Here is a 25,845-nt window from a genome sequence, read left to right on the forward strand (position 1 = left end):
GCAAAATGAAGAGCAGAGAATCCCAACCTCTCCATGCTCCTGGTAAATCACCTCCAAAAAACTTCAGTCAGCTCTGCTGGCTCCCTGGAACAACTGCCATGGTTCAGAAAGACACAAACCCTCCAAGATCCAGTCTACTGAGACAGGGACATTCCTGCTCCTCTCACAGTGACACACTGCCTTCTCCACAGGCTTTGAGACAGAGACACCAAAACTGCAGGAGGTAAAATCAGCCCTAAATTGATACTGACAGGTGATTTAAATAAGTAAAATAACCACTTATTTCTCCAGAGATACGGGTGGGCAAAACATCCACATTTAATACTTCAAACTTCTGCAGCGGTCTCAGAGGAAAGACACCAAAATGCTGCAACAAGTTTATCAAAAGAAAGCAAGAAGTGACTAAACAAAATCTGCACCCTCCCCGCCTCTTTTATGGAAATCTTCAGTTTGGGTTTACTAGCACCAACTTTTGACTTATTTTATGAAAACTGTTAGGGTCTTAAGTAGACATTGCTTACTCCTGAGCTGGTTGAAGCATTACTGAGTAAAAGGATAATTTACTGACTCAGGAAGCAGCAGGTACCAAAGCAGATGCAATGGTGAGGTTCCTGCTTTGGTACATTTCACCTCACCAACTACTGCTACAGGATTTTTTCCTTCTACATCTCAAAAAGGCAGTGGTTTGCTATCCAGGTCTAGTCCTCTTGCTTTTAGCGGATTACAAAACGGCTCCACACTGTTATTTCCCTCTATTTTGGCTCAATTTGCAGCCTTCCAAGAAAATGAACCCAGCAAAAATTACTAGTCAAAGAGTCTCCAACTGTGAGAAGGAAGAGGTTTGGAAACCCAGACCAGGGTGGGCCAGAATGGTGAACTGGGATTCTGGGTGTGTGCTCATTTCTTGCTGAGTTGCCTCTGCATCAGCCCTCAGCAGCACTGAACACAGACACGATACACCTGCAATGGCTTTGTCCTGCTGCTGACAACAAAAGGGACCAGTGGGAGCTTTTCAGTTCCTTATTTTTTGTAGGATACTTTGACAGCATTTCTGAGGATGGTGTTGTCCAACAAGCAAGGGTCAGCACACTCCTAGCTGTCCCCTCTCCCAGCACAGGACTCACTCCAATTCCACTCAAACAATGGCTCCCAACCACAGAGTCGCCAGCCCCTGTTCTGAGGAAGGTTAATATTAAACATCAAAAAGAAAACTTTAGTAATAGATGAAACTGAAGTTGAGCAAGAGATGATAACAATAAGAGTATTGCTCTGCATTGCTGTTAATAAGCAGTTTGGAATTTTAAAATATATATTATATATACATATATATATATATTGCTGCCCATATATCCCTTAAGATTATTCCAAAGGACAATTAAAAAAAATTTTGATTTAGTACTGAATGAAAAGAGCTGGACATTTATAGAAAGCATTTATCTGGAGTAATTTTAGTCTATGTCCTCCTCCTCATCTGAGGTCTGCAAAGGCTGTCAGACACATAGCAAAAGGTATGTCCTTCAAGGAGGGCCACTTACTCCACATGTCTCATTCTGCGTTTGCATGGGGTTAGCCTTTGGCTCCATGTCTTGCCTTTTTTGGTTCTGCTTCAGTTGGTTTAAAGAAGGTTTTGTCTGTGCAGCTCCAACAGTTTTGCTCGTCCACTGGTCCACCAGCTTGTGCAGGTCATCTGTGAACGTCCCTTTCTTGTTGTTACTGTTGTTGGCCTGAACCTGCAGCGTTGACTGTGGGAGGGGCTCAGGACATGTCACCAGGCTGTTGGTCGAGGATCCTGGAAAATCACACAGAGAGCTGAGATGGTGTCTCTGCCTCACCCCTGCAGCTCAAACCCCTTCTCACCTATTGCCACTCCAGTGGTGGCTTTTCAGATTTCCAACCCTCCCCCTCCTGGCTGCAGAACACATTTGCTTAAAGAAATGGTCCAAGTCCAATGGTTTTGCATTTTCTATCACATCATGTTACCTTGGCTACTAATTTGTACTAATTTGGGTCAAATTAGGGACAGGAAGTGAAGCCAGGAATGCAGCCCCATAAAGCTCACATCCCATACAACATCTCCTCAGACACTACCATGAGGAAGAGGGAGGTGGGATATACTGCTAATACTGCAAACATTTATAAAATGAATTTACCATTTATTTCACTTGCCTAAGTTTACTGTCCTCCTGGAAAAATGCTATTGTCACAGAGGTTACAGGCAGGGCTGGCTCCTGCTCCTCTGGGAGCCCACCACCCCTCTCGATGATGCCAGGACGATTCACATGGCTATTTGTGTATTTTGGGGGGAAAAAACCCCATCAGGACCATGAAAGTATAAAAGAGAGAGGAGAGAGTCTGTAGTGGGCAGGGTGATTGTTTGAGACAAAGACAGAGAACTTTTGGTATAGATAAAAGCAGTCAGGAAGAGTATTGATAGAGATTTAATTCTGTATGTTCACTTCTTTCCAGAAGAACTAGTAAAAACAAAATAAATTCTATCCTTTTTCTGCTTAGTGACTACAAGTCTGACACAGCAAGCTCAGCAGGGGACTGCAACTGAAGGAGTCTGAATTTGACCCAAGCAGAAAATGTAAAGTAACTTCTCAGCTAACATACTTGGGACAGCTAAAGATTGGAAATAAAGACCATCTCTCCAAGCAAAAAGTTCATAGAACTGTAGTAAAATGATTATATAAGCAAACATGAACATGGAGTATTTTCTCTGTTTATCAGTTACCAGCCCATGAAACCGAGTACACTAATTAGTCCTACAGTTACATAAAATACATTAATAACCTTTAAATGATCATGCATTCCTGCAACATCACTTCTAAGTGAATACTGCTCAATTCCTTCTCCTTTACTTGGGGTAAAAGTGAGAAAAGTAAGGATTTTTAGAAGAAAGCTCTTCAATTGGTGTTTAATATTTCATGCAGCTCAAGGGGGCTGGAATGGTTTTAAGCTATCAATTCTTCCAGCAGAGAACTGCAGTCATATAGAGGTGTGTATTTCAGAGACAGACACTGGACCCAGTTTCCTGGCTGCATGCGTGCACGGTCTCACACACAGAACACCACGACTCTTGCAGCATGCAAGGTTCCCAAGACATCACAGCACATGCATTACTCTCAAAGTACCACAATTTATACAATCTAGCATCCGGTAAGTGCATCAGCTTTAGTAATTAAATAACCAGCTTTTAGTAAAAAATAATAATAAAAAAGCAAAGAACATCCCATGCCATGAAGGAAATACTGAGAAACAAAAATGGGATAGTTACTACTACTGTGATCTTTGCCTAGACATAGTCGTTTCAAGGTGGACCCTACAAGGTAAAACAATACAAGACACACAGAATTAGGTAAGACTAAACAAAACAAATCAGACGGACAAGTTTCTGTACTTTTAAGCAATCAAAAAGTAGTTATTATGCAAGAAAGGACAGACAAAGTCAGCAGTTCAGGTGAGTAAAGGAAGCCTAAATAACTGGACAGCTCAAACCTTTCTTAATGTGCAGCCATTCAAAAGCTTTGGGAAGTACCACAGCATGCCAAAAGCAAGGGCTCGTGACTTAAAGATGCATTTGTTTGGTTTGTTTTGGTTGGTTGATTTTTAAATTTTTAAATTTTTTTTTTTTTTTTTTTTTTTTTCCCAAATATCCTTGGCTTCCTAATAGAAGGTTTTGATTTGTTTCCTATTAATGCAGGAAATAAGGTCAATTTAGTTTGTGATTGGAGGCCAAAAATGCTTTCAGGAACAAGTCAAGCTAGTCTGGCTGCAAAGACAAACCATGAAACAACCCTAAAAATCTTGTTTTACAAGTCCAAAAAGATACATTGTTCTGCAGGTCTGAGGCCAATTGTTTCCAAATAGTTTATTTGTAGGATTTGTGTCTAAATGTGAGACTCTGAACTTCAATTGAATGAACTGTGAATGAGTTTCCCTTATGCCTTGTCCGAGTGCAGAAAAATAATCTGTCAGGGTAGCCGAGTTTTAATTTAACTAAACTACTTGTTTTTTTCATTATTGTCTCGTTCCATCATTCATCATGATTTTACAGTCTGTTGACATATAGCAGAGTGCCAGAAGTGTGCTGAGACCCCGACTCGACTGTCAGATCTTGCCAGACATTGGCACCGTTGCTATTTGGGTGCCAAAATTTCCTGAAAGGTATTTTGGACTTGATAAGAAGAATATTGTTATGGGATGGGGGGAGATGAGTGTCTGACATGGGCTATGGTGGGTTCATTGGGAAGAAGCATTTGAAACCATGAGCAAAATCAGACTGGGGCAAAAAAGTAAGATAGAGGATGATGTGCTTTTTCTCTAGAGTAAACAGTGGTGTAACATTTTGTTACTGTGCCAGAAATGCAGCTTTAAACTCAGAGATTGCAGGTCCAGGCTGACACAGGCCCTGAATGAGTCTTCAGAGGAGAAGGAAACAATTTCAGTCAGAGACTGAGGAAGAGAAAGTAAAGAAACGAGGGAGAGAGGAAGAAAGGGAGAAGAGATGTTTGTGCTTAGATATGGGTGGCATGAGGAACAGAGGACTGCTTTGAAAGAACTTCTTATTATTTCATATAGTTCATATGGATTTCTACCCTGAGAAAATAAGGACATGACTACAACAACACAAGCATAACAAGTTCAGTTCTCATCTCAAAGCCCAGACAGCAAACACAGTCATATTCACAACTCAACCATCTGTCTTGTATTCTTATATCTTTTGCTCTTTTTTCCCTCAGATACACCTTACCTTGCCTATCCCAAAGTTAGCTACCAATTTCCACAATGGAAACAAGTCCCCACAATGGCAGTGACCACGGCAGCAATCCTAGAGGCTATTTCCTGCTATTTCCTGCAGCAACAGGCACTTCTTAGCACAATATGAATGCAAATGGAAAGCACCTGCTTGCAAGAAATAAAAGCAGGCAGCTGACTGCAGTAGGTGCTCGAGTGTGTGTAAAAACACCTTCATCGCCAGCCCCTCTGCTTCCTGCACAGCCAGGAAGAGGCTTCCCAGCACCTCAGGTGCCAAACCCAGCCCGGGGAATGACAGAAGCAGCAATACTCAACACATTCAGGAAGCACCTGCACGAGGGGCTCCAGCTCTGAGGAAAATATCACAGGCGAGTCAGGCACCAAGAAGAGAGCTGCTCCTTCCAGCAGCACCACTCCAGTGTGGGGCTTGGGAGATGGGAAACATTCCCTAAGCGGTGAGACTGCCTCAAGCAGGGACTGACAGTTATCAGCCACGGCTGGTTATGAACTCAAATTCAATTAAAAAGTCACTTTGCAGATCTAATTCACCTGATTAATTGTATTACTGCTAAAATTAACACGTTTAAGAACAGTAAAGGAGATGAATCACAATTAAGATTTAATGGAAGACTGTGAAAGTTCAGCGGAGCATTTTACCTACAATTCCAGATCTCTTATCTGAGGAATTAAACAGCTATTACATCATACAGAACAGAAAAAATCCACTGTCCCATATTTGCGCTAACAGCTGCCAAAAAGCTGGAAAGCTACAAAAAAATGGAAATGGCAATAAACTGCTAGACCATTTCCATAATTGCATATGCACATACACTATATGAATTGCTACAAACCTGGCAAAAATTGCATTACACAAGATTCCAAGCCTAAGCCAAATGGAGCTTTGAAAATTCCACTCATGATCAGTGAAAACTCTTCCCTAGGGCACTCTTGCAGTTTAACACAGGAAAGGAACTCAGGAAAAATTATGCCGAAGCCCATAAAAAATATTTTATTTCATGAAACATACAAAGGTGAAGTCAATATTGGACATGGGCACCAGATCAAAATGTCCTGCAGAACACTGTGAAAGTGTTTCAATGGATCTTGTAACCAGAGCAAGATCCTTGTGATACTGTCTTTAACCCATCTGAACATTTATTTTCAAAGTTGTTGCCAACTTTTCTGCCAGTGCAGCAGGTCTCCTGCTGGCACATCCTCCCTCGCCAAAGGGCTGGTTTTCTTTAACCAAATATACAGATTCGGAGCATTTCTGAAAATGCAGCACAGTGTTTCTCAACAGCTCTCAAACAAAAAAAATACCAGGGAAACCTTGACTTATGGAATAGACCCAGAACTCTGAACTATCTGCGAGCTGCTGGCACTGGACAGCCATGTCCCAGCCCTGTACAACTGCACAGAGGATGGAATCCTACCTGCAATGGTTTGGGTTAGAAGGGACTTTAAAACCCATCCAGTTCCATCCCTGCCATGGGCATGGACACCTTCCACTATCCCAAGTGCTCCAAGCCCCATCCAGCCTGTCTTGGGACACTTCCAGGGTATGGATGCAAACATGTTTAGCACCTAATGCAAATTCTTGGCTGTGCCTGCCTGCTGGGTCCACTGACGCCCCTTCCAGAGGGAAAGGAACATGAGACAGCTGGTATTGCCAACATAATCACCTTCAAATAATAGAATCAAAGGATGGTTTATGTTGGAAGACCTTAAAAGCCCATCTTGTCCCAAACCCCTGCCACAGGCAGGGGCAGCTTCCACTAGACCAGGCTGCTCCAGGCTCCATCCAACCTGGCCTTCCTCAAGCACTATTTTTCCTGAGGCTCCAGACACAGCTGCTCTGGATCCCAGCTCCACAGAACATCCTGCTGTCCATCCTGCCCTCCACCATCCCAGCCCAGCCACCCTGGGGAAGGACAGGAACGCACGCAGCCCCACTCCTGCACTCACACACACATCCCACCTGCTGGGCTCACAGGAAAACAAGCTGGAATAACCTCCTGCCCCACCAAACCTGCCCACAGCTCAGCCATGGGGACCTGCCAAGCTCCCCAGGTGAGATGCAGCCCAGGTGAGAGGCTCCCCTGACAGCCAAGCTGTGCTCTCAGGACTGGGACCCTCGGGGGGGACCAAGGATTGCAGTGTCACGTTAAGTGCCTGAACTGCACCCATGTGCTGGTGTGACTCAGGGATGGGGGAGGCCAAACCTCCCCCAGCACTCGCCCAGAACCTGAGAGAGCACATGGGCTGGGAACAGAAAGCAATTAGTCATGCTGAGTTATTTAAGCACGAGGAGACTTCACGATTCAAAGGATTTACATATTCCCTTGGTTTCATTCACAACATCCATGAACCCAAACATTTTTAATACACTGGTTTTAATTGCCACCTCCCAGACTTTTTGCATCCAACTGAATAGTAATTCCATAGAAGATTAAGGAAACATCTTCTGGGAATTACATGTACAGAAGAAGAAATTACTGTGGCCACTATAACACCAAACAGGAATATTTAGGAGCTGAGAATTCTCCTCATGTTCTCAGAAAAAAATCCCTAAATGCAAAATTGTCTAATGACTTCACCAGTCATTAAAAGCTTACATGATAATAAATTCTGTAAACATCAGTCACCTGAGCGTTTGTGCTTTCAGGGAGCTCAAACAAAAAAAAAATTTCGACATTATTTCTTAAAATAATGTTTATTGATAAAATTAGAAGGAGTGTTTTGGAGTGGTCTTGTGCCTTTGACCTGACCCACTTGGATAGTAATGAGCAGTGCAGAACTCCAAGGGGAGAGCTGATACTACTGTAAATCCACAGTTATTCAACCAAATACTTTCTGAAAAACGTTATCAGCCCTTCTAAGGTTATATGTAAGTGGCCTATAGTACCTGTTCAGCACAACATATCTTTATTGTACAAGCAAAATCTGTTTGCCTAAAAAGCAGCATCTACAATTGGGTAAAAAAGTCTTAATTTTTTCATTAAATAGCTTGATATCATTTGGTGGAATTGCCAATTACTTTAGAAGTCAGACAAATAGGGTACAAATAGAAGGTGCACAGTTATTTGAGACAAAACTCCTGGATCCTAACAATCCATTTCCAAGTATCATCTGAATATCTGATATTGCTTTTTACTTATTTATGCTTTGATGAACTGCTAATTGACTTCATCTCTGAGGTCACATAAGGTCATAAGAAAATAAACTGAGTCAAGTGCTTCAGCCAGATCAGCTTACACAAAAAGTTGAAAGGACTCTCCCTTAGAGTAACCAGATCTTCCTGTGCCTTATGACTCCATAAAAAAATTGCTCACTTAAACTAATTAAAGTGACTGCATGGGGAAAAGCCCACCTGGGACAGAGATTTGGAAAGAACTAGCTGGAGCACTGTTGTCTCAGCATTTCCACATGCAAAGAGCGGGGAAAAAATTAAAGAAAATAGAGTGGATATAAACAGTACTGTATATCGAGTTAATACAGCCCTTGTATGGAAGTTATACCCTCCAGTGACCTTCTAGAATTGTATCAGCTTGCTACATGCATGTCTTCAGAGTCCAAACATGTGTGAAAGAGACCATTCGTCTACAGAAGGATGGATTTCATTTTGTTGTCGCTGGAACCGGGACAGCAGACATGTATATTTGCCACATTGCAAATAAAATTACTTCAACAGAAATCACATAAAGTACATAAGCTTTGATAACTCCAGGGTAAAATTTACCATCAGGCTATATATAATAAATGATGAGATCTTCCACACATGCTTTTGGTGCCCAGGCATGAGCCAAAAGCAGTGCAAAAAAAGCTTTCACATGAAAAATTAATATAAATAAGGTGTGTTCATGATGATTACTTAAAAGAAAGATAAAAAAAAAAGAAAAGATGGCTGAGAAAAGGGGGCATCCTGCCAAACATATCAGAGATATAAATCATGGAACTGGAAAAAGGGGGTAAAAGAAAGATGGACTGTGATAAAATACAAAAGAACAAATACAAACAGATGGACAAAGACACAGGTCCACTGAGGAATCTGGTACGAGGTTTGCTACTAGATTTATAGGTCACTCTCTCAGACGTTTGGTGGAAAACCGTCCAGCCTGTAAATGAATATAAAGGGAAGAAAACAAAGACACTTATAAAGTACAAGTAGCTGTGATCAGATGTCCTAAACCATCAGTCAAATCAGCTTTGTTAGTTAAACCTCCATATCTCCCCCTTAACTTTGCCAAAGAGGAGCAAGTTCACTGACCATACACAAAGGATGCAATAACAGCAGAAGAGGACAGATAGATATTCTGTAGATTAGTTTGGCAGGATGTGCAATGAGAGGAAGGTATTTTAATCATCATTGGAACTTCCCATATGCATGGCAACAAGATCAGTCAAAGCCTACGACAGGGGCAATACACAGAGGTCTCAGAACTGGGGTCACATGAGCACAGTCCTGCGGCTGGGACTCCAGAATTATGCACAAAGTGAACCCCTCATAGAAAGGAAACATAACTTGGTCCCCTGGGTTTGGTTTTCTTTTAATTTAATTTTTATTTTCTCTCATGCCCAAGATGGTTTGGCAGTTCATAATGAGGAATTTGGGGTCAACCAGAATCAAGGGGCTAAAAAAATGAAACCAAGCAAACCCTCTCCTAGCCTTTCGTATCTTATTTGTTTTCCATTCATTTTTTCTCAGGAATCTGTAAGGCAGACTCCAGAGGAGGTATTAGGATAAAGCCACTGCTGGAAAAACTGAAAGGTATTTATTTCCTAAGAATTAGGGATGTCTTGGGGCATACCTTCTTGAGTGTTGGCAACACTCGGCAAGATACTTAAATTTTGCTCTTCTGACAATACCACAATGCTCTTTTTAAAGATAAGCCAGTAATTTGGATTGCCAAAGGTTCACATTCCTCTATCACTCCTAAGAAGTTCAAGCCTAAGGGAGGGGAACTAATTTTAGCACGTGCTGGAAGAGACACGAAAGAGGCAGCAGGAAGAATCACCTTGGCCAGAGCCTGTGTTGGCGTCAGCTGCGTCGGGGCCCAGGCCGGAGCAGATGTCAGAGGACAGAGAGGCTTTGACAGAGCAGGGCTGCTGCGTCTGCACAGCCTTGCCGAAGGCAGGGGCTGCACCCGCAGGCACCGCGGCGGCTTCGGGGAAGCCCGGCTGTGAGTTACTGCTTTCTTTGTGGGGTGAGTCTTTAGAGTCTGAAAGGTTACCTGAAAGAGCAAACAAACACAACACATGCAATGGCAAAAGCTAGGAAAACTCTGAATGAAAAATCCATGCCTAAAAATAATCCATATCTTGACCCCAAGAGGAACAGCCGTTCACCATTCTGATGCACTGCATGGAACACAGACTTTGGAGACAGCCTGCACCAGAAAATAATCCACACCTCCTATCGCTGATCCTGTTTCTCCAAGAAGCTCCTGGAGCAGGTTTGATTTTTACAGTTTTCAGGAGCCGCAGAAGGAGCACTGCTGGAATAAAGAGAGAGCTGCTGGGGTGCTGAGGAGGAGGATGGACACACAGAATGATGAAGCAGGACACAGAGGTCTCTTCTCCCACACCAAAGTGAAATTCAGCAAATGGAGAAGAATAAAAAGTTGCAGCAAAGACACAAGGAGCTTTTTATTTATAGCTATTTGAGTATAATTGTCATTGCCACTGTCAGATGCGTCTACTAATAAATTCATGTAACACATGATTGGAAAGGTATTTCGGTTTTTAAGCCTCTTTACCTGAGATATTTGTGTAGACAAAAGTACAGATAGAGATATTTATCTAGATATCTACAGATAAGTATCAATACATAACTATCTAGACAGATGTAGAAGTACAGACAGTATCAAACACTGCTTCAGTCCCTGTGGGCAAGAACACTCAGTCTCAAGATGGGCCACAGAACTTATTGCCTCTGAATATATTTGTTTTTCCCAACTCAGCTGAAATCCTTACCTAAAAGCAAAATCCTCCTCAACACCCTGTCTATAAAGATTGATGCAACAAAATTCAAAGGGGCCCTATGATGCAGTAATATTGAACACAACAGCCACCAGGTTTGAAATAAAGGGTGAATTCTGGAAATGCTGCTGGTCCCCCAAATAACAGCACAAACTAAGCTGAAGAAAAATTATGCATATTCTATTCTACATTTTGCTGAAGAAATAGGTACTGAGGTTTATCGGTATTTCCCAGGTAAATTATATTTTTATACTTTTCCAAGAGATAAAAACTCAAGAGTGTAGTGCTCTGTGAAAATCTCATACTACTTCAGATGGTCAAGGCATCCACCACAGTTTTGTAAATGCTTTTACTTCCCATCCTTTGGGGGAGCAAATGCAATCCCATCTTTTAGACATGGCATCTTGGAGGAAAAAGGAAACAAGAAGATACAGCACCTAATCAACACAGCATAACAGCACCTAAGAAGTGAATACAAACATCAGTAAATTGAAGAACGGAGGAGATGTAACCAGGCTGTTTTCCAAATTGAAGTGGAATATTATTTCTCTGCCAAGTACTGTAGGCAATGCAGAGCAGGCAGGTATGGCTTGCCACTGGGACCTGGGATAAGCATGCCAGCTTAAAACCAACAAAAATTCCATCCTTTCCAGCAGTCCCAGACATCACAAAGCACAGCCACAACTGATAAAAGCAACAGGTGAAGGGAAGCACCCAGTACACCTACTTGTGCTTGATGTTCCACTCCTGAGCTGCTGGACCAGAGGGTTTAAGAGTTTTCCAGCTTTCAATTTGTTTTTGCTGGTTCTTCGGCGTCGGCTGCTTGGTGGGGCAGAGTGAAGGAAGCCCAGGTTGGGAGGAAGGGGTTTCCCCAGGCGAATATACAGTGCCTCTATCTCGTTCTTCTGCTGCGTCTGCAGCTCAGCAATCTCTTTCATATGCCTAAAAGAATAAAAGGATTCTGTTAGCAATGTATTTGATAAAGCACCATATCCTGACAGTGTAATTAATTGTAAAAGAAGAAACAAAACAATTACTGGTTATAAAACAATCAGCTGCTCATCCCTAAATATGCAAAGCTACAACAATCTATCTGTGGTGACTCCCCATCCCTGGAAGGGGGAGTCTCTGGCTTCAAGGCCAGGTTGCATGGGGCTTGGAGCAACCTTATATAATAGAAGGTGTCCCTGCCTATAGCAGCAGTTGGAATGAAATGATCTTTAAGGTCCTTTCCAACCCAAAACATTCTGGGATTCTATGAGTTCTTCTAACTGGAACTGGCAGGTAAGGCAATGCACAGCAGGAAGGTGGGGGAAGGTCCTGGCAATGCCTGATTTGCCCAGAACCAGTTTACTCCTTACAGTTCTGCTCATCCTAAGCTGAGCTGCTGCTAAGGTATGGTAACACAAGCTTCCTTCGCATCACTTGCAACTCAACGTACTTTTCTCTCAGGTTCTGCAATTCTTTCTTCATATCAGCATCTTCAAACTCTGAGTCATTGTCACTGCTCATGTAGGACGACTGTGAGTGGAAGGACGTGATGTTGATGGTAGGAATCTTCGCACCTTGCCCATTGGGCGACTCCGGGCCAGGGGAGCCACCTTTGGCAGACCTCTGCAGAAAAGCAGCTGCTTTTTTGATTAAGTCCGTGGCTGTGCTGCTGCTGGGGGGGGAGAGCTGTGCAGCTGCAGCAGCCGCCGGCTGCCGTGGGAAGGGCTCATCGGCGGAGTCGCTCGAGGCCTGGTCGCACAGGACGTCCACAGAAGAGGCCGTCTGGACCCTGCGGACAGCAGCCTTCATGTCTGGGCTGGAGGGCAGCTCGTCCAGGTACACGTCCGGCGGGGCCGAGAACCTCAAGCAGTGCGGTGCCGCTAAAGTTAATTCGTCCTGCGTGCTGATGACTGAAAACCTGCCAATGGTTTTGGCCGGCGTGCCACTCTCCAGAGCCTCAGCCTGTTTTCCACAGGAACCAGAGCCCGGAGAGCCATCCCTGTGGAAGTTACTCATCGCCCCATCTGCCGTCGCTCGCCGCATTACGCTCCCTGTGTGTGCGGGCGAAGCTGTACTCTTTGCCTCCTCGCTCCTCTGGAAAGTCTCCATCTGTGGAGCTGTGCCTGATGATGGAGGTGCAACCTGGAAAAAATGAGAGCGCTTAACAAAAGGAACTGTAACAGTCAAGCAGAAAACCACTCCTAGTTCTGGTTACCTGAAGGAGGCCTTTTGCTGGAGCAGCAGGAGCTGAAGCGATGCTTGTGACTGGACCTGATTTAAAGTTGGGAAAAAAAATATTTATTTCTGGAATGCTTTAATATAATAAAAGGCAATGTTTCACTGTGATAAACTGAAGTGTACCACTGACAAATAATTTAAAACCCCAGTCTTCATAATACAGGATTGAAAATGCAGGAGGCAATAGCAACGGCAATACAAAATATCTACAGGTTGGCAGATCTAGTGGTTTGGGGAATTCAAATAATAATAGGTGTGTGGAATTTCATAACTCAGTTAACAAATTTTAAGGAGAAAAACAGAAGCAGAATGAAATCTGCATGGTACATTGGGCCTGAACTATTCTGATGTTCTTGGTGTCTCAGAGACACACAGGGCTGCTGGGCACGGAAGGCTGTTGCCCCACTCCTGCCACTGACACCGAGCAGGGATGGCGGGAGGAGCATTACCTGTTCTGCCTGCTGACCCACCTCTTGCCTCTGAGGGATGAGCGCTCACACCAGTGACTTCCAGCTTGTTCAACTTTCAGTAAAAGGAAAAAAGAAACACAATTTCAGTCTCTCTCACAAAGCAGAATGTGTTCTCCTTCCCTCACTTCCCCTTGCTGCCCTGGCACTACGAGAATACTGAACTATTTCACAGTGCCTGTGGAGGTGGCCTTCAAGTCTTGCCTCCAACTCCCCTATTTTCTTCCTCCTTCCTTGGAAGAAATAAAGCAGTGGCAGCATCGCAGCTGGAACTGCAGCCCAGCTACTGAAACCCAGTATATTATATATATATACACACATGCTTGGGGCTTGGTTCTGGTTTGCTTTTCCAGCCAGACTGTGCGTTCCTCACCTGTACGTCTGTCTACAGAAGTTCTATGTCTCTTTCCTTACTGGCACAGATCTTAATAGGATGAATTCCAATTACTAGAGAGACATGGCACCTTTCACAGAGAGTGAATTTAGTTTGCTGTAGAAAGTAATTTACCATTAGAAAACAACACACCCCAAAGAGTCACTCCAGTACAGCTGCTTTCCTGTACCACACAGCACCTCTCGAGCAGTTGATAAGAGTCCCTCCAGCTGATGCTACACAGAACAGGCTCAGCCTTGCTAGTGGGGATGGAGTTATCTCCAGAAATGTTACTTTTGAGTAAGATATAGAATCATAGAATGGTTTGGATGGAAAAGGACTTTAAAGCTCATCCCATTCCCTCCCCTGCCATGTACAGGGACACTTTCCATTAATCCCAGGTTGCTCCAAGCCCCATCCAACCTGGCCTTGGACACTGTAGGAATGGGACAGCCACAGCTTCTCTGAGCACCCTGTGCCAGGGCCTGGAATAGACACTGATCTAGCACAATGTGCTGCAAATCTGATGATTTCATAAACTTGGAATTCTACCTGAAAAAACCTAACATGGGGGCTCAACTGAGACAGAGTAACCACTGCCCTAGACTGGCTGCTACCTTTTTCCTAGAGGCTTCTGTGGCAGTCTTGCTCTACCAAGCTCAGGAGAAGACAAAAGAAACTATTACAGGAAACAGAAGAAACTCCTGCCCATGGAATGTCTGCCTTTGGCTGCAGCATGTGGACAAGGCAAAGGTACTTGAAGTGTTTGCTTTATCCAAGCTGACTTCAAAGGCAGTAATTGCAACCACTGCCATTCATTTATACTTAAAATTGAAGCAAAATCGCCTTCATTAGAACTAGAATGACTATACCATGCATGTGTTTTACATTCTTAAACTACAAAGAAATTGACACATTTCTGCCTGCATTGGACAGGACACTAGAGAAGATGAATTGAAGTATTGTACCACTTCTAAACCCAAAGGGAAAGTCTGGCTTTCATTAACAAGCATTTCTGAAAAATGAGTTGGGATGCATCTGACAAAAAAAATTTAAGTGAGCTTTACACACTGGAAAGCAGTCAGCAGGCAAAGGTAACACAACCTGGAATAGATAGGAAATGTTTAGAGAAGCAAAAGATCTACATGCGTCAGACCTCACAGGAGAGTGAGTCTTGAGCTGTGCCCTGGGGCCAGCCCTACAGGCTGGCTTTGAGGGGATGAAGAGCAGAGCCACTGGGGGACTGACCAGTGGGGGGCAAGGCAAGCCCTCCGAGGGCACAAGGGGCACCAGCAGCGCGGCAGCAGCTTTCACCTCCTGGCCGGTGTCTGGGATGCCTGGTTCTCTCCCATCCAACGCTGGGGCAGGAGCTTGCTCTTCAGGAAACGGGGATAAGGTAAGTTCACTGTCGCCCTGTTCGGGTGGCACGGAGGTGTCCGGCGTCCCTGCTGACGCCGAAGAAGTTGGAACGTACTCCTGGTACAGCAAATTGCGCAGCTTCTCATCAAGGCTTTTAATTGTGTTGTCCACGAAGTCCACCCTGGGGGGGCCCTCGCTGTCAGACTCGGCGGTGCCGGGGGGGTTCTGCTGCTGGAGCAGGCTGACCCCTGCCCCGGCCATCCCCGCGCCACCCTGCGCCACCGGCGGCTGCTGGGACGCGGCCAGCGGCACCTGCGTGGGGCTCTGGAGCTGGGACCCCGACAAGCCCAGGGCGTCGGGGCCGGCGGCCGGGGGGAAGGGCTGGCCGCCCTCGGGCAGGTGCGGCCCCTGCGGCGCCGGCTGCCGCTCCAGCACCGCGGCGTCCGCAAGCGCGGGCAGCGGCCCCGGCGCCGCGGGCACGGCCGCGGGCGGCCCCACGCTGCAGCAGGCGATCTCCACGTCGGGCACACATGCCGGCTCGTCCGCCTGCGGCTGCAGGTGCAGGGCCGGGGCCTCGGGGGGCTCCTCCAGCCCCACGGCTCGGGGGAACTCCGGCTGACCCCCGCTGGCCGCAGCGGGCTCCGCGATGCTCGGGGCAGATGCCGGCGGGGCTGGCGCTGGGAACTCCGGCTGGCTTGCTATGCTGGCAGGAGCTGGTGCCAAGGACGGGGTGGCTCCAAGGGGGCTGTCACTGGCCCCTGTGTGCAGGGGAAGCTGCTGGCCAGCCCCAAGCCCGGGTGCCTCTGTCACTGCAGAGCTCACCGGCTGGTCATCTGCCTGCTCCGGGTCTAGAGAGAACACAAGTAAAAGGTGAACCTTTAAAGGAAAGGAAATCACTGCTAAGTACCCCAGTCAGCTGCAGGGACAACCGACTAGTAATTCCCACCAGCAAATAGCTGTTATGTACATCAAACAAGAATTTTCAGATCATGCAAAAAATGTATCACTGAAAAGACACTATAGTGAATTCTATAGAATTTCAGCTACCCTGCAGCATAAGGTATAGCTAAAATACTGACGCTTTACTGAAACTCAAAGATTCCCAATTTGGTTCAACACCAGGAACATATGTAAATGCACATGCACATGTAAATGCACAGCTTAACAAAACTCATCATCTTCCTCCTCTGATAAAATCAAGTGAAAGCATCACAGCTGAGTGAGGTGAGGACAGAAGAGAGACAACACAGCAGCTCTGGAGAAGATGTTTTCTATAAAGTTTGGAGATACCTGGCCCTTCTGTCTGCTGGGCACTGGGAGGCACCGGGGGAGAAAACTCAGGGGCATCTGTAGTAGGGTTTTCCACCACTGGACAAATAATAAACCACCTTTTTCCAGTATGCAAAACTAGGGATGAAAAGAAAATAACAAGTAAACACATGAATTTTTATTGACTCCAGATCATGGCTTTGTCTTAATTACACAGGAGGCTGGAAGAGACCTTAAAGGCCATCTAGTTCCAACTCCCTGTTATGAGCAGGGACACCTTCCACTAGAAATTCAAAGGCACTCTTACCGTTTTGCTGATACACAGGTGTCTTCATTTGAGACTGACGCTTCTCCTGTTAAAGAAACAACACAAGAAATAGCTGGATCAGTGCAAGAGGACCAGCATCCCACTCATGTTGTATGACTTAACACAGCAAAAGCATTATTTTTCTAGTTAAGAAACCTTTTTATTTTTTTTTTAACACAAGATGCAAAGTAATTTAAGTATCTGGCTGTTAAGAAAAAGGAATCAAACGAGGAATCTGTACTTAGCATTTCTTACCTCGCTTATTTCCAGCCTATCTGCATCTTGTTGGGGACTTATTCCCTGGTCAGAACTTCGCTCTCCTTCTGTATCCTCACTGAGCATATCTTCTGCTTTATCAATGATATCCTTCATTTGCTCAATAAAAGTCTCTTTTTCACTTTGCAAGATGAATTCATTCTCCACCTAGAAGGCCACATCAAAATAAAGGGGAAAACAGACATTTTTTTATTAATGCCTCGTTCCACAGCTGCCAGGGAGCTTAGGCAACAGGCACACACGAGGAGCTGCCTGAAGCAACTGGGAGCACTGAGAGCCCATGGGCAGCCACATCTCACCATGTAAGTAGCAATTTCCTCCGGCGCATCACCATCCAAGTCAAACTTGAACGTCACCATTTTGTGGTTATGGGTTTCAAGCTGGCACTCCACCATCTTATCCCCTGTGTTACACACCTGCATGCAGAGATCAACAACCCTTATTCCTGGCAAAGCCAAAGGAACCCTAGAGTTGCCCTCCAACAGGTTGTACTTGCATTTAGTATGGTCAGTTTGGGTCTGCTGGACTTCTCCTGGCGTGAACGAGCACGCGTGGATTTCTTATGCTTCTTTGAAGACTTTCCTTCTTGCTTTCCACTTCCTGTTGCTCCTTCCAAGCTGTCACTCATCTCTTTACCAGAGGCAACATCTGGACTCATGTAGCTTCACAACAAAAAGGAAAAACAGCCCCAAAATAAAGGCAGAGTCACACACAATGGAGTCATGCATCACATGTAAGCTATAAGAGAGGCTGTGAAGAAGGACACATTTGCACTTTTTTTTGGCCCAAACTGAGTCAACTGGAAGATACTCAGTGAGTGAAGGGCACTACTCTACACTGGCTACAACACCTACCATGAAATGATCTATTAATGTTTCTGGTAGTAACACAGTGAAAGTCCCATCACTCTGAATATATCCCTACATCCCCTAATCCCTTCACTTAAGGGGCCCTCACAGTCCCTCTCTGAACTGCACTAGCTCCTACTCTTCTAAGGTGAAGTTTTCTCAGCTCCTGTCTTTCTGCCCTCCCAGCAGAAGGGCAAACAGATTAGGTTTGCTGTAGAGGGAGGAAAACAGAAGTTCCATACAGCTGTACATACACCAAGGCTAGGATGCTGCATCCAAACTAAGGAATTAAAAGAGCTGCAGGTGCCAGAATGGGCACACGGCACCCAACACGGTCAGCTTCTCCCTAGACATGCTCCCAAGTCCTTCTTCTTCTGATCATGTCAGAAAAAACAGCCTCCAAAATACAAGCATTTCTTATGCCAAAGAGGTGATAATACCTTTCGCAACTCTGGGACAGAGCTTGGAGTTTGTCCTGTATTGCCTGCTCCTAAAATGCAAGAAAAAGTAATTTAAGCAAACACATTATATTAGCAGATGAAAAACACCTTTAGGAAAGGGTTGGCACCAGTAACTCTAAAACCATTCTGTTTAACCAGTTCTTGAAACCTAGAAATAAAATAAATGCCTTATTTTACCCTTTCAACATGACTTCTGTCCAAGGCACCAACCACTTTTTCAGACTGAGACACTAACCTGTCAGTTCCCTTCCTCTGCCCACAGCAGATGAGATGGTGAAAGCAATAAAGCAGTTCTCACCACCATGGCAAAACCTGACTGAGAGACAATTCCACATCAGCACCCACTGTCTTTTATTTTTGAATGTATCTGCTAATTTGATTAATTGCTTTATATAGTTTCCTGAAATACATTCAGTATTTTCATTGTGCTTGGCTTAGTGGGAAAATTTCTGAGGAAATTAAAAACAAAAGATGAAAATTCATCATTTAAGAACACCACCCTTCCATCATGTCCTCTTGTTCCCCTACATGAATTTCCCCTAAAAGCTTCCCTCTTCACTGGCTGCAGCTCTGGGACAGACATCACAGCATGATTTCCACATCGGGCAGACCCATTCTCACAGAATTTGTGACAATGCTGCAGGCCCTGCTGTAACAAACTTTCCACGTATGCACAAAGACACACACACCCCCATACATGTATATAGCTGTGTATATACACTCGCACCAGATATACCCATAAATATATATAATTAAATATATATATTTATAAAATTTTATATATCTTTATAAAAACATATCTATAAAATCCTATAGATGCACAGCTAGAAACAAGCCCCTCGACTGCCATGGCTACACTGAGCTCAAGCAGTGATGAGCTGGGGTTAAAAGCTCAGAGGGGACCTGGTCAACAACACACCGGTTCTCTGCAGCTAACCAGCCAGCCCCCCTCCTTGGCTGTAAACACCACACATAGGCCATGCCAAGCTTAAAAGCAGTTTCAGTAAAACTGTAACATCAATGAACAGTGACAACACAGACATAATGTATCGACATTCTGGTAAAGCACTTCACCAAGTGCCTTCCAAAACCTCTTTTGCCTGACTGGTTCAGGTTGGTTTGGATGTAAGCGCTGCCACGCGCCTGAACACAACAGAAGAGTAGCAACAAAATGTAGTGTTTTGATTATACAGACAGGTATGAAACTTCTCTTACACTCAAGGAAACTTTAGCAATGTATGTCAGAAAACCAGCATGGAGAGGAGGAGCTGGATTGGTACTTGCTTCATTTCTTGAAGTGAATGAGAGATGGACGTGAAAATGAAATTAGCAAACCAGTGGTTTAATGTTCTGAGGGATGTGGGATGTGACGGACAGACACGTGCCTCAGTGGCCATGAGTTTCTCAGGAGAACTTGTATCCCCCGTATCACAGTGCACAACAATGAGATTTGTTCATATTTCCAGAATCTTTAATGGAATGGACCCAGCACGAAGGCACCAGCACCTACCCTGCCATGAGCTGTGCATTCAGAAAAAAGACAGCAGGAGAAGGAATAACTTGAGTGATGGATATGCCTGACCCAGCCTAGCTATTCTGGGGAGTCTGCAGGTGAAGCACTGGAGACAGGCTCTACCACTCCTGCTACACTTAAACAACAAGATACAGACATTCACCAGGAGACATCCTACATCACAGCAGGAATGCTGATGCAGTAAGAATTAAACTGCCATTGATGGACAGGAAAAATGGGGAACAAGAATCCATTTTTATTGTTAGAACAGCTCTTCTGGAGCATCTTCTGGAGGCAGCATTGAGTTGTATCTCCAATGGAATTTCAGGCTGCACTGAAGTCAAGGCATGTGACAAGCCATGGAAACATCGGCAAAACCAAGAGATTAATTTTGAAAAGGTGAAATACATACTTTGGGAGGAAAGATAACTCAGAACAGAGACTCAAGAGGAACCACTCTGAATGCAGAATCCCAGAGGGACATTTCCATCCAGGAGTGGAGAAAAATCAGACTTATTTCCTGAAATCAGGTAGAAATGCCAAAGCTTTTGTTTTGTTATGTTAACAGGCAGCTGAAGAGAAGGAAATGTTCTGTGATGTTCTGTCAAGACTGAAGATTAAACAATTATGGGAGTGGAAAGAAAAGTCAAAATAGCAGATGAGGAGCTGACAGTTCTATAAGGAAAACAAAAAGCATCCTGCTTCTATGTCCACAGAGAACTGGGAATGCCTATGAGTATCTTAAGAAACAAAAATCCCAGGGCTACAGCAGACATAAGGCAATACAGGAGGATACAATGCTAAATGAAATGAGAATAGGGCTCAAACTGAAGAGTATGAACGGCTTCCACAATACAAAGACTCAGATTGTGGAGCAGTTTCTTTAGGCAAATGATGGTTGGTTGAACAAGTGCTTGAGACATTTAAAACAAGACTGGACACAACATGGGTGACACTCTACAGAACAACTTCTACTTCACCCACAGTGGGAACTCCTTGATTTCTAGCTCCATGCTTGTGCTCAGCTATGGAGAAGGAGGTGCTTAGTCCTGCTGCCTCATGAATTCAGTGAGACATTTCTTGAGCTACAACATGAGGTTTCATTTGGAATAGCCAATTATTTGCTGACCCAGAGCTGCTGGCATCAAGGAGCAGCAGCTCAACACACTGAGGGGATAACCTCCCTTGTGCAACAAGCCCACTGTTTCACACAGGAGTAACTAAGAAGATTAAGGCTGAGGCTGGTGAGTTACTTCAGAGGAAGGGCTCTACCTCTTGAGAAGTCTCTGTGCCTGCTGCGACAGCCGAGCAGGGAGCTGGGAGCTGCTGGCCCAGTGGCTGGGAAAGATCAGGCTGGAGCTGCAGCAGAGCAGAGGGCGGGAGAGGCAGGCCAGGCTCTATGGGGGCGGGCGGGGCAGCCGTGGCAAGGCTGCCATGGACCTGGGGAACGCCTTCGGGAGCGACGCAGGGCGGCACCAGCTCCGGCTGCAGCTGCAACGGCGGCGACATGACCATGGAGGGTTGCACTGGCAGCACGGGCACCTGGGCTCCAGCTTCCAGAGCAAACTGAGTGTGTCCAGGCATGGGCTGCAACACAACGAGAGCTGTTAGCACACATCTCTGCGCCAAGGGCTCAACACGTATCTGACAAGGGAGCAAAGTCACTGGTGTTCATGAAGAAAGGACTCAAACTTCGCAGTGCGACTGGGTTTGGGTGCTCTCCGTAACAACTACAGAGATAAACTTCCTATGAAATAACCAAATAAAAGCTGAGGAGTCTTTCTGTACAATTATGACAATGTGCGTTGCTCAGGTACTCGTTTATTAGTAGGGACAAAGCCAGATTTTGCTAAGAAAGGAAAAAAAATCACAGAATTCCAGAATGGTTTGTGGTAGATGCAACCTCAAAGCTCATCTCATTCCACCCCCTGCCATGGGCAGGGACACCTTCCACTGTCCCAGGCTGCTCCAAGCCCCATCCAACCTGGCTTTAAACACTTTCAGGGATCCAGGGCAGCTGCAGCTGCTCTGGGCAACCTGTGCCAGGGCCTGCCCACGCTCACAACCAAGAATTTCTTCCCTATATTGCATCTGTCCCTGCCCTCTGACAGTGGGAAGCCATTCCCTGTGTCCTGTCCCTCCACGCCATGTCCCCAGTCCCTCTGCAGCTCTCCTGGAGCCCCTTCAGGCCCTGCCAGGGGCTCTGAGCTCTCCCTGGAGCCTTCTCCTCTCCAGGTGTCTACCCCCAGCTCTCCCAGCCTGGCTCCAGAGCAGAGGGGCTCCAGCCCTGGGAGCAGCTCCAGGGCCTCCTCTGGACTTGCTTTTAAGATCTTAGGTGATGAATCCATTTTCCTGAATAATTTGTTCTGCTTTCAACAACCCCACACTGTCCATGCAGAGAAAAACGCATTCTACCCATAACCTAATTTAGCATATTTTAAGAAATCTGCCAGATATGTAGAACCAGGATCTGGTACAAATGACACATTTACTCTTTCACTGAATATACACCAGTGCCCTCCTTCAGTTCAGTGCAGTTTACACACCGCTGTCCCAACTTAACCCTTGGTGTGCCAAGACCCAAGGCCCCAGTTCTACCAACACGTCCAAGTGGACCGAGGGAGTTTCACTTTTCTCAGTGGATTTCTCCAGTGCATTAAAATCACTCGAGTGCGTAAGCACTTGGTGGGAACCAGACCCAGGCAACAGGATGCCAACTACCTTTGAGACTGCGCTGTTATTCTGCATAACAGTCCTTTTGTGTTGTACATTTAAAATCAGAACATTCTCGTTTTAGGTACATCATGTATTTTTCCAGAGGGACTGAGCTTGTGGAAAGAGGAAGAAGTAAAGAAAGAAGCATATGGAAGAAAGAAAGACTTTTAGTACTAGGTAAGAGTGTGCCCAATTTTTACTTTTTTTGAAGTATCATCACAAAGAGACTTCAGGGTATTGGAAAATACACTAAAAAAAATAAGACTCAGATGAGAACTAGGCCATATGATTTCATTGCTGCATGTTCTCAGCAGGTTCTGGGTATGAGCTAAAACTATTATTCCAGGTTTTAATGTAGATAAAAGTAAAGACAGGATGTGCTTCACAACTCCTCAGAGTTACATGGCTGTCCAAGGGAGGGTTGTTAGATTGACAAGTGTGGTGTAATGCCACAGAAGGCTGGTTCAATTTTAAATCTTATACATCAAGAATAATTCACAAAATATTTCAATGTCAAATCACAGAATCACAGAATATTCTGACTTGCAAGGCACCCACAAGGATCATCAAGTGCAGCTCTTAAGTGAATGCCCATACAGATTTATCCAGGCAAAACAAAATTCAGAGGTGCTAAACATCAATTGTGAAAAGAGCACAGCATTATACACAGAAATACCTCTCCATCAGAAATCTTCAAATCAAAACAATGCTTTTTAAAATATTTCTCTGCACATTGTAATAGCTATTTTTTATCCTAAATTCTTCCATATGCAATTCTTCTACACATATTTGATAGCTAATGACTGTGTCAGGATGGTTTGGGAACATCAGCTCTCCAGTTCTGGTATTTGCCATGCTCACTGTGTCCAATGTGCTTGATTCCATTCCCTCTAAAGCCACAGGGAACACTGAGTAACACTCCCAAACTCCATGCTGCTGACATTCTCAACAACAGCAATCCTGTACAAAAGATATGGCTGAAGAGAGAAATTTAAAAACTACGTACTGCTCTGAAGATGCCATGACAGGTTGGGATGGAATGTCACAGATTTTAATTAGTGTGTTATGGTGAAGGGATATGGCAGAATACAGATTTTCCAAATGCTTTATTAACAGGTTGAATGCCCTCTCCTGCTCTGGTCAGACTGTGTTTCACGTTGACATATCACAGATGTGGCGAGAGAAGTATTTGCAGACTCTGTCACTCCTGAGGCAGCTTCTGAGTAAATACTGTTCGAGCTCATTTACGCTTCGTTTTTTTCAAGGGGGAAAGAGTCTGCAGATAGAATCCATCCCTGCCCTGCAGGTCTGACAGCGCTCTTCCACAGAGCTTTCCAGAGTCCTTACCAGAGGGCCACTTCCCTTTGCTGTTTTAAATATGTTCTACACCAAAATAACTCCACTGCTCTCGCCAGCTCCCCTGTATTTGCTGTGTGTACCCAGCAGCCCCTGCATCCTACATGGATCAGCCACAGGCACTGGCAAGGCCCTCCTGACATGGGAAAACCACAGCTCACACTTCCCAAGATCTGAGACCAAGAAGGAAGAGGAAATTCAGAAAGCGCTCGGCTCATTTACTGCTCAAAGCCAGTGGTATTGTGCCCTATATCCTTGACAACCTCTGTCCCTGGCTGAGGAGATCACCTGCCACCCCACAGCTAACAGCTTCAGCCACCACCTCCAGAACTGAGAGCAAGAAGTCAACAAAACATCTCAAGAACAAGGATTAATGTTGGCGAGGAAGAGAGCCCCAGGAAAGGCAGTGCCCTGGAGCACCTGCAGCGCACGGCCCCGCGCCCGGCGGATTTACCTGGTGAGCTGGCTCAGGAGGGTGGATCACGCTCGGCTGCAGGGCTGGAGGAGGTGGCTGTGCCTGGGACACGGGCTGAGAGCTCTGTGTGTGGTGGGGCGAGGGCGCGTCGCCGGGCAGCAGCGGCTGGAAGGCGGGCTGGAACACGGGCTGCGGCGGCAGCGGCGGCACCCCCGGCGGTGCCACCGCCAGCAGCGGGATGGTGGCCGCCGGCATGTTTGGCACGATGGGCTGGCAGGGCAGGACCAGAGAAGCCACGGTGGTGTGAGGCAGGTTGACGGCCTGCATGGGCAGGGCGGGGGAGTTGGGTGCCATGGGCAGCGTGGGGTTCATGGGCAGGCTGGGCAGGATCACAGCCGGAGCAAAGTACTGGGAGGGAGCAGGAATGGGGGGCACGTTCGCAGCAGGTATGTCAGACAGGTTTGGAGGAAGGCTGTCGAGCCCTGCCAGAGGAGTAATTGCAGGAATGACAGGAAACTGAGGAATCTGAAAAAAATATAATATTGCATGAATTGCCAATGCTTTCACTGATGGTATAAAGCAGTTTCATTTGCCACACAAGTCCCTAAAAACCACCTGTGCCGGGAGGATAATTATGTCTGTTTGTTAATCACTTCCATTAATTCCCTGAGCTTCACAAGCAATAAAAACTGATTTACGCTTAAATCACCAGTAAAAGCAAAAAAAAATACATTTGAGGGGGCCACTTTTATACCTTAGAAGCTCAGAACTACTTCTAACACCAGCCTGAAGCCTTCAAGCAACATCCTAATTAAAAACTGCTTTCATTTTAACAGAAATTAAAAGGAATTGGGCCAGACCTAACACAAAACTCTTTCATGCAAAATTAAGTGGGGCAATTTAAACCCTTGTTTTCAAACAAGCTGCAACTCAGGCAGCATGGAAGAGCCCAGAAAAAGGATTTTTACAATCAAAACTTCCCAGTGATGGAGCAGACATCGGCATCATGGCAGCAGCTTGCTCCTGCCCTTTGGCACAAGCTGCTTCGCATTATGGTGCCTGTCACTACCAAACACGGCACCATCCACCTTCCTAGGCCAAGGGAAGGGCTTGTCCCTGCTCCAGAGAACAGACCCAGAGCAGAACAACACTGACATGGCTGGCAAGTGTTGGGAGAAGTGGTGAAGTCAGAAGGTCAGAAAATAGCAGTAAAAACAGGCAACTGCTCATGCCCTCAAGCCTGGGATAGGGAAGAGATTGTGCCAGAGGGAACAGTGCAAAAGACCAAACCAAAACAACCCCAAAAAATTACTGCCATTTTGGAGTTGCCATTAACTGGACGCGACAGAGTTGGGCACAAAGGAGATTTCTGATTCACCAAACAAATAACAAAGAAATAGAAAGGAATTAAGAAAGAGCAGTAATATTTTTATCGCCTAATTAAAGTGGCATGCAGTCAAAATAGCCACATAAAACCTGCAAATCATGTTAATTATTAGCCGGAAATTTCTCCTCAAACG

At 45.3% G+C, this 25,845-nt stretch overlaps 1 protein-coding gene across 9 annotated transcripts in view; it reads right to left on the reverse strand.

Annotated features, from left to right (window-relative positions):
• Positions 1-25,845, reverse strand: part of WNK2 (WNK lysine deficient protein kinase 2) — a 94,874-nt gene that overhangs the window by 13,648 nt on the left and 55,381 nt on the right. For 3 of the 9 annotated variants that reach the window (XM_041467215.1, XM_041467210.1, XM_041467209.1), the window contains exons 11-27: positions 24,365-24,850; positions 21,112-21,426; positions 18,306-18,355; positions 17,514-17,679; positions 17,317-17,433; positions 16,997-17,164; positions 16,742-16,787; positions 16,456-16,572; positions 15,055-16,013; positions 13,437-13,488; positions 12,944-12,999; positions 12,179-12,870; positions 11,465-11,679; positions 9,774-9,989; positions 8,775-8,873; positions 3,278-3,322; positions 1,536-1,789 (exon numbers count right to left, since the gene is read on the reverse strand). In XM_041467215.1, the coding sequence (XP_041323149.1) occupies positions 1,536-1,789; positions 3,278-3,322; positions 8,775-8,873; positions 9,774-9,989; positions 11,465-11,679; positions 12,179-12,870; positions 12,944-12,999; positions 13,437-13,488; positions 15,055-16,013; positions 16,456-16,572; positions 16,742-16,787; positions 16,997-17,164; positions 17,317-17,433; positions 17,514-17,679; positions 18,306-18,355; positions 21,112-21,426; positions 24,365-24,850 (4,053 nt within the window). The remainder of the gene's footprint in view (positions 1-1,535; positions 1,790-3,277; positions 3,323-8,774; positions 8,874-9,773; positions 9,990-11,464; positions 11,680-12,178; positions 12,871-12,943; positions 13,000-13,436; positions 13,489-15,054; positions 16,014-16,455; positions 16,573-16,741; positions 16,788-16,996; positions 17,165-17,316; positions 17,434-17,513; positions 17,680-18,305; positions 18,356-21,111; positions 21,427-24,364; positions 24,851-25,845) is intronic. The other 6 variants (XM_041467218.1, XM_041467211.1, XM_041467216.1 and 3 more) reach the window with 6 other exon arrangements.

This window comes from Pyrgilauda ruficollis, unplaced genomic scaffold (genome assembly GCF_017590135.1).
Source record: "Pyrgilauda ruficollis isolate IOZ18807 unplaced genomic scaffold, ASM1759013v1 scaffold203, whole genome shotgun sequence".
NCBI lineage: Eukaryota > Metazoa > Chordata > Aves > Passeriformes > Passeridae > Pyrgilauda > Pyrgilauda ruficollis.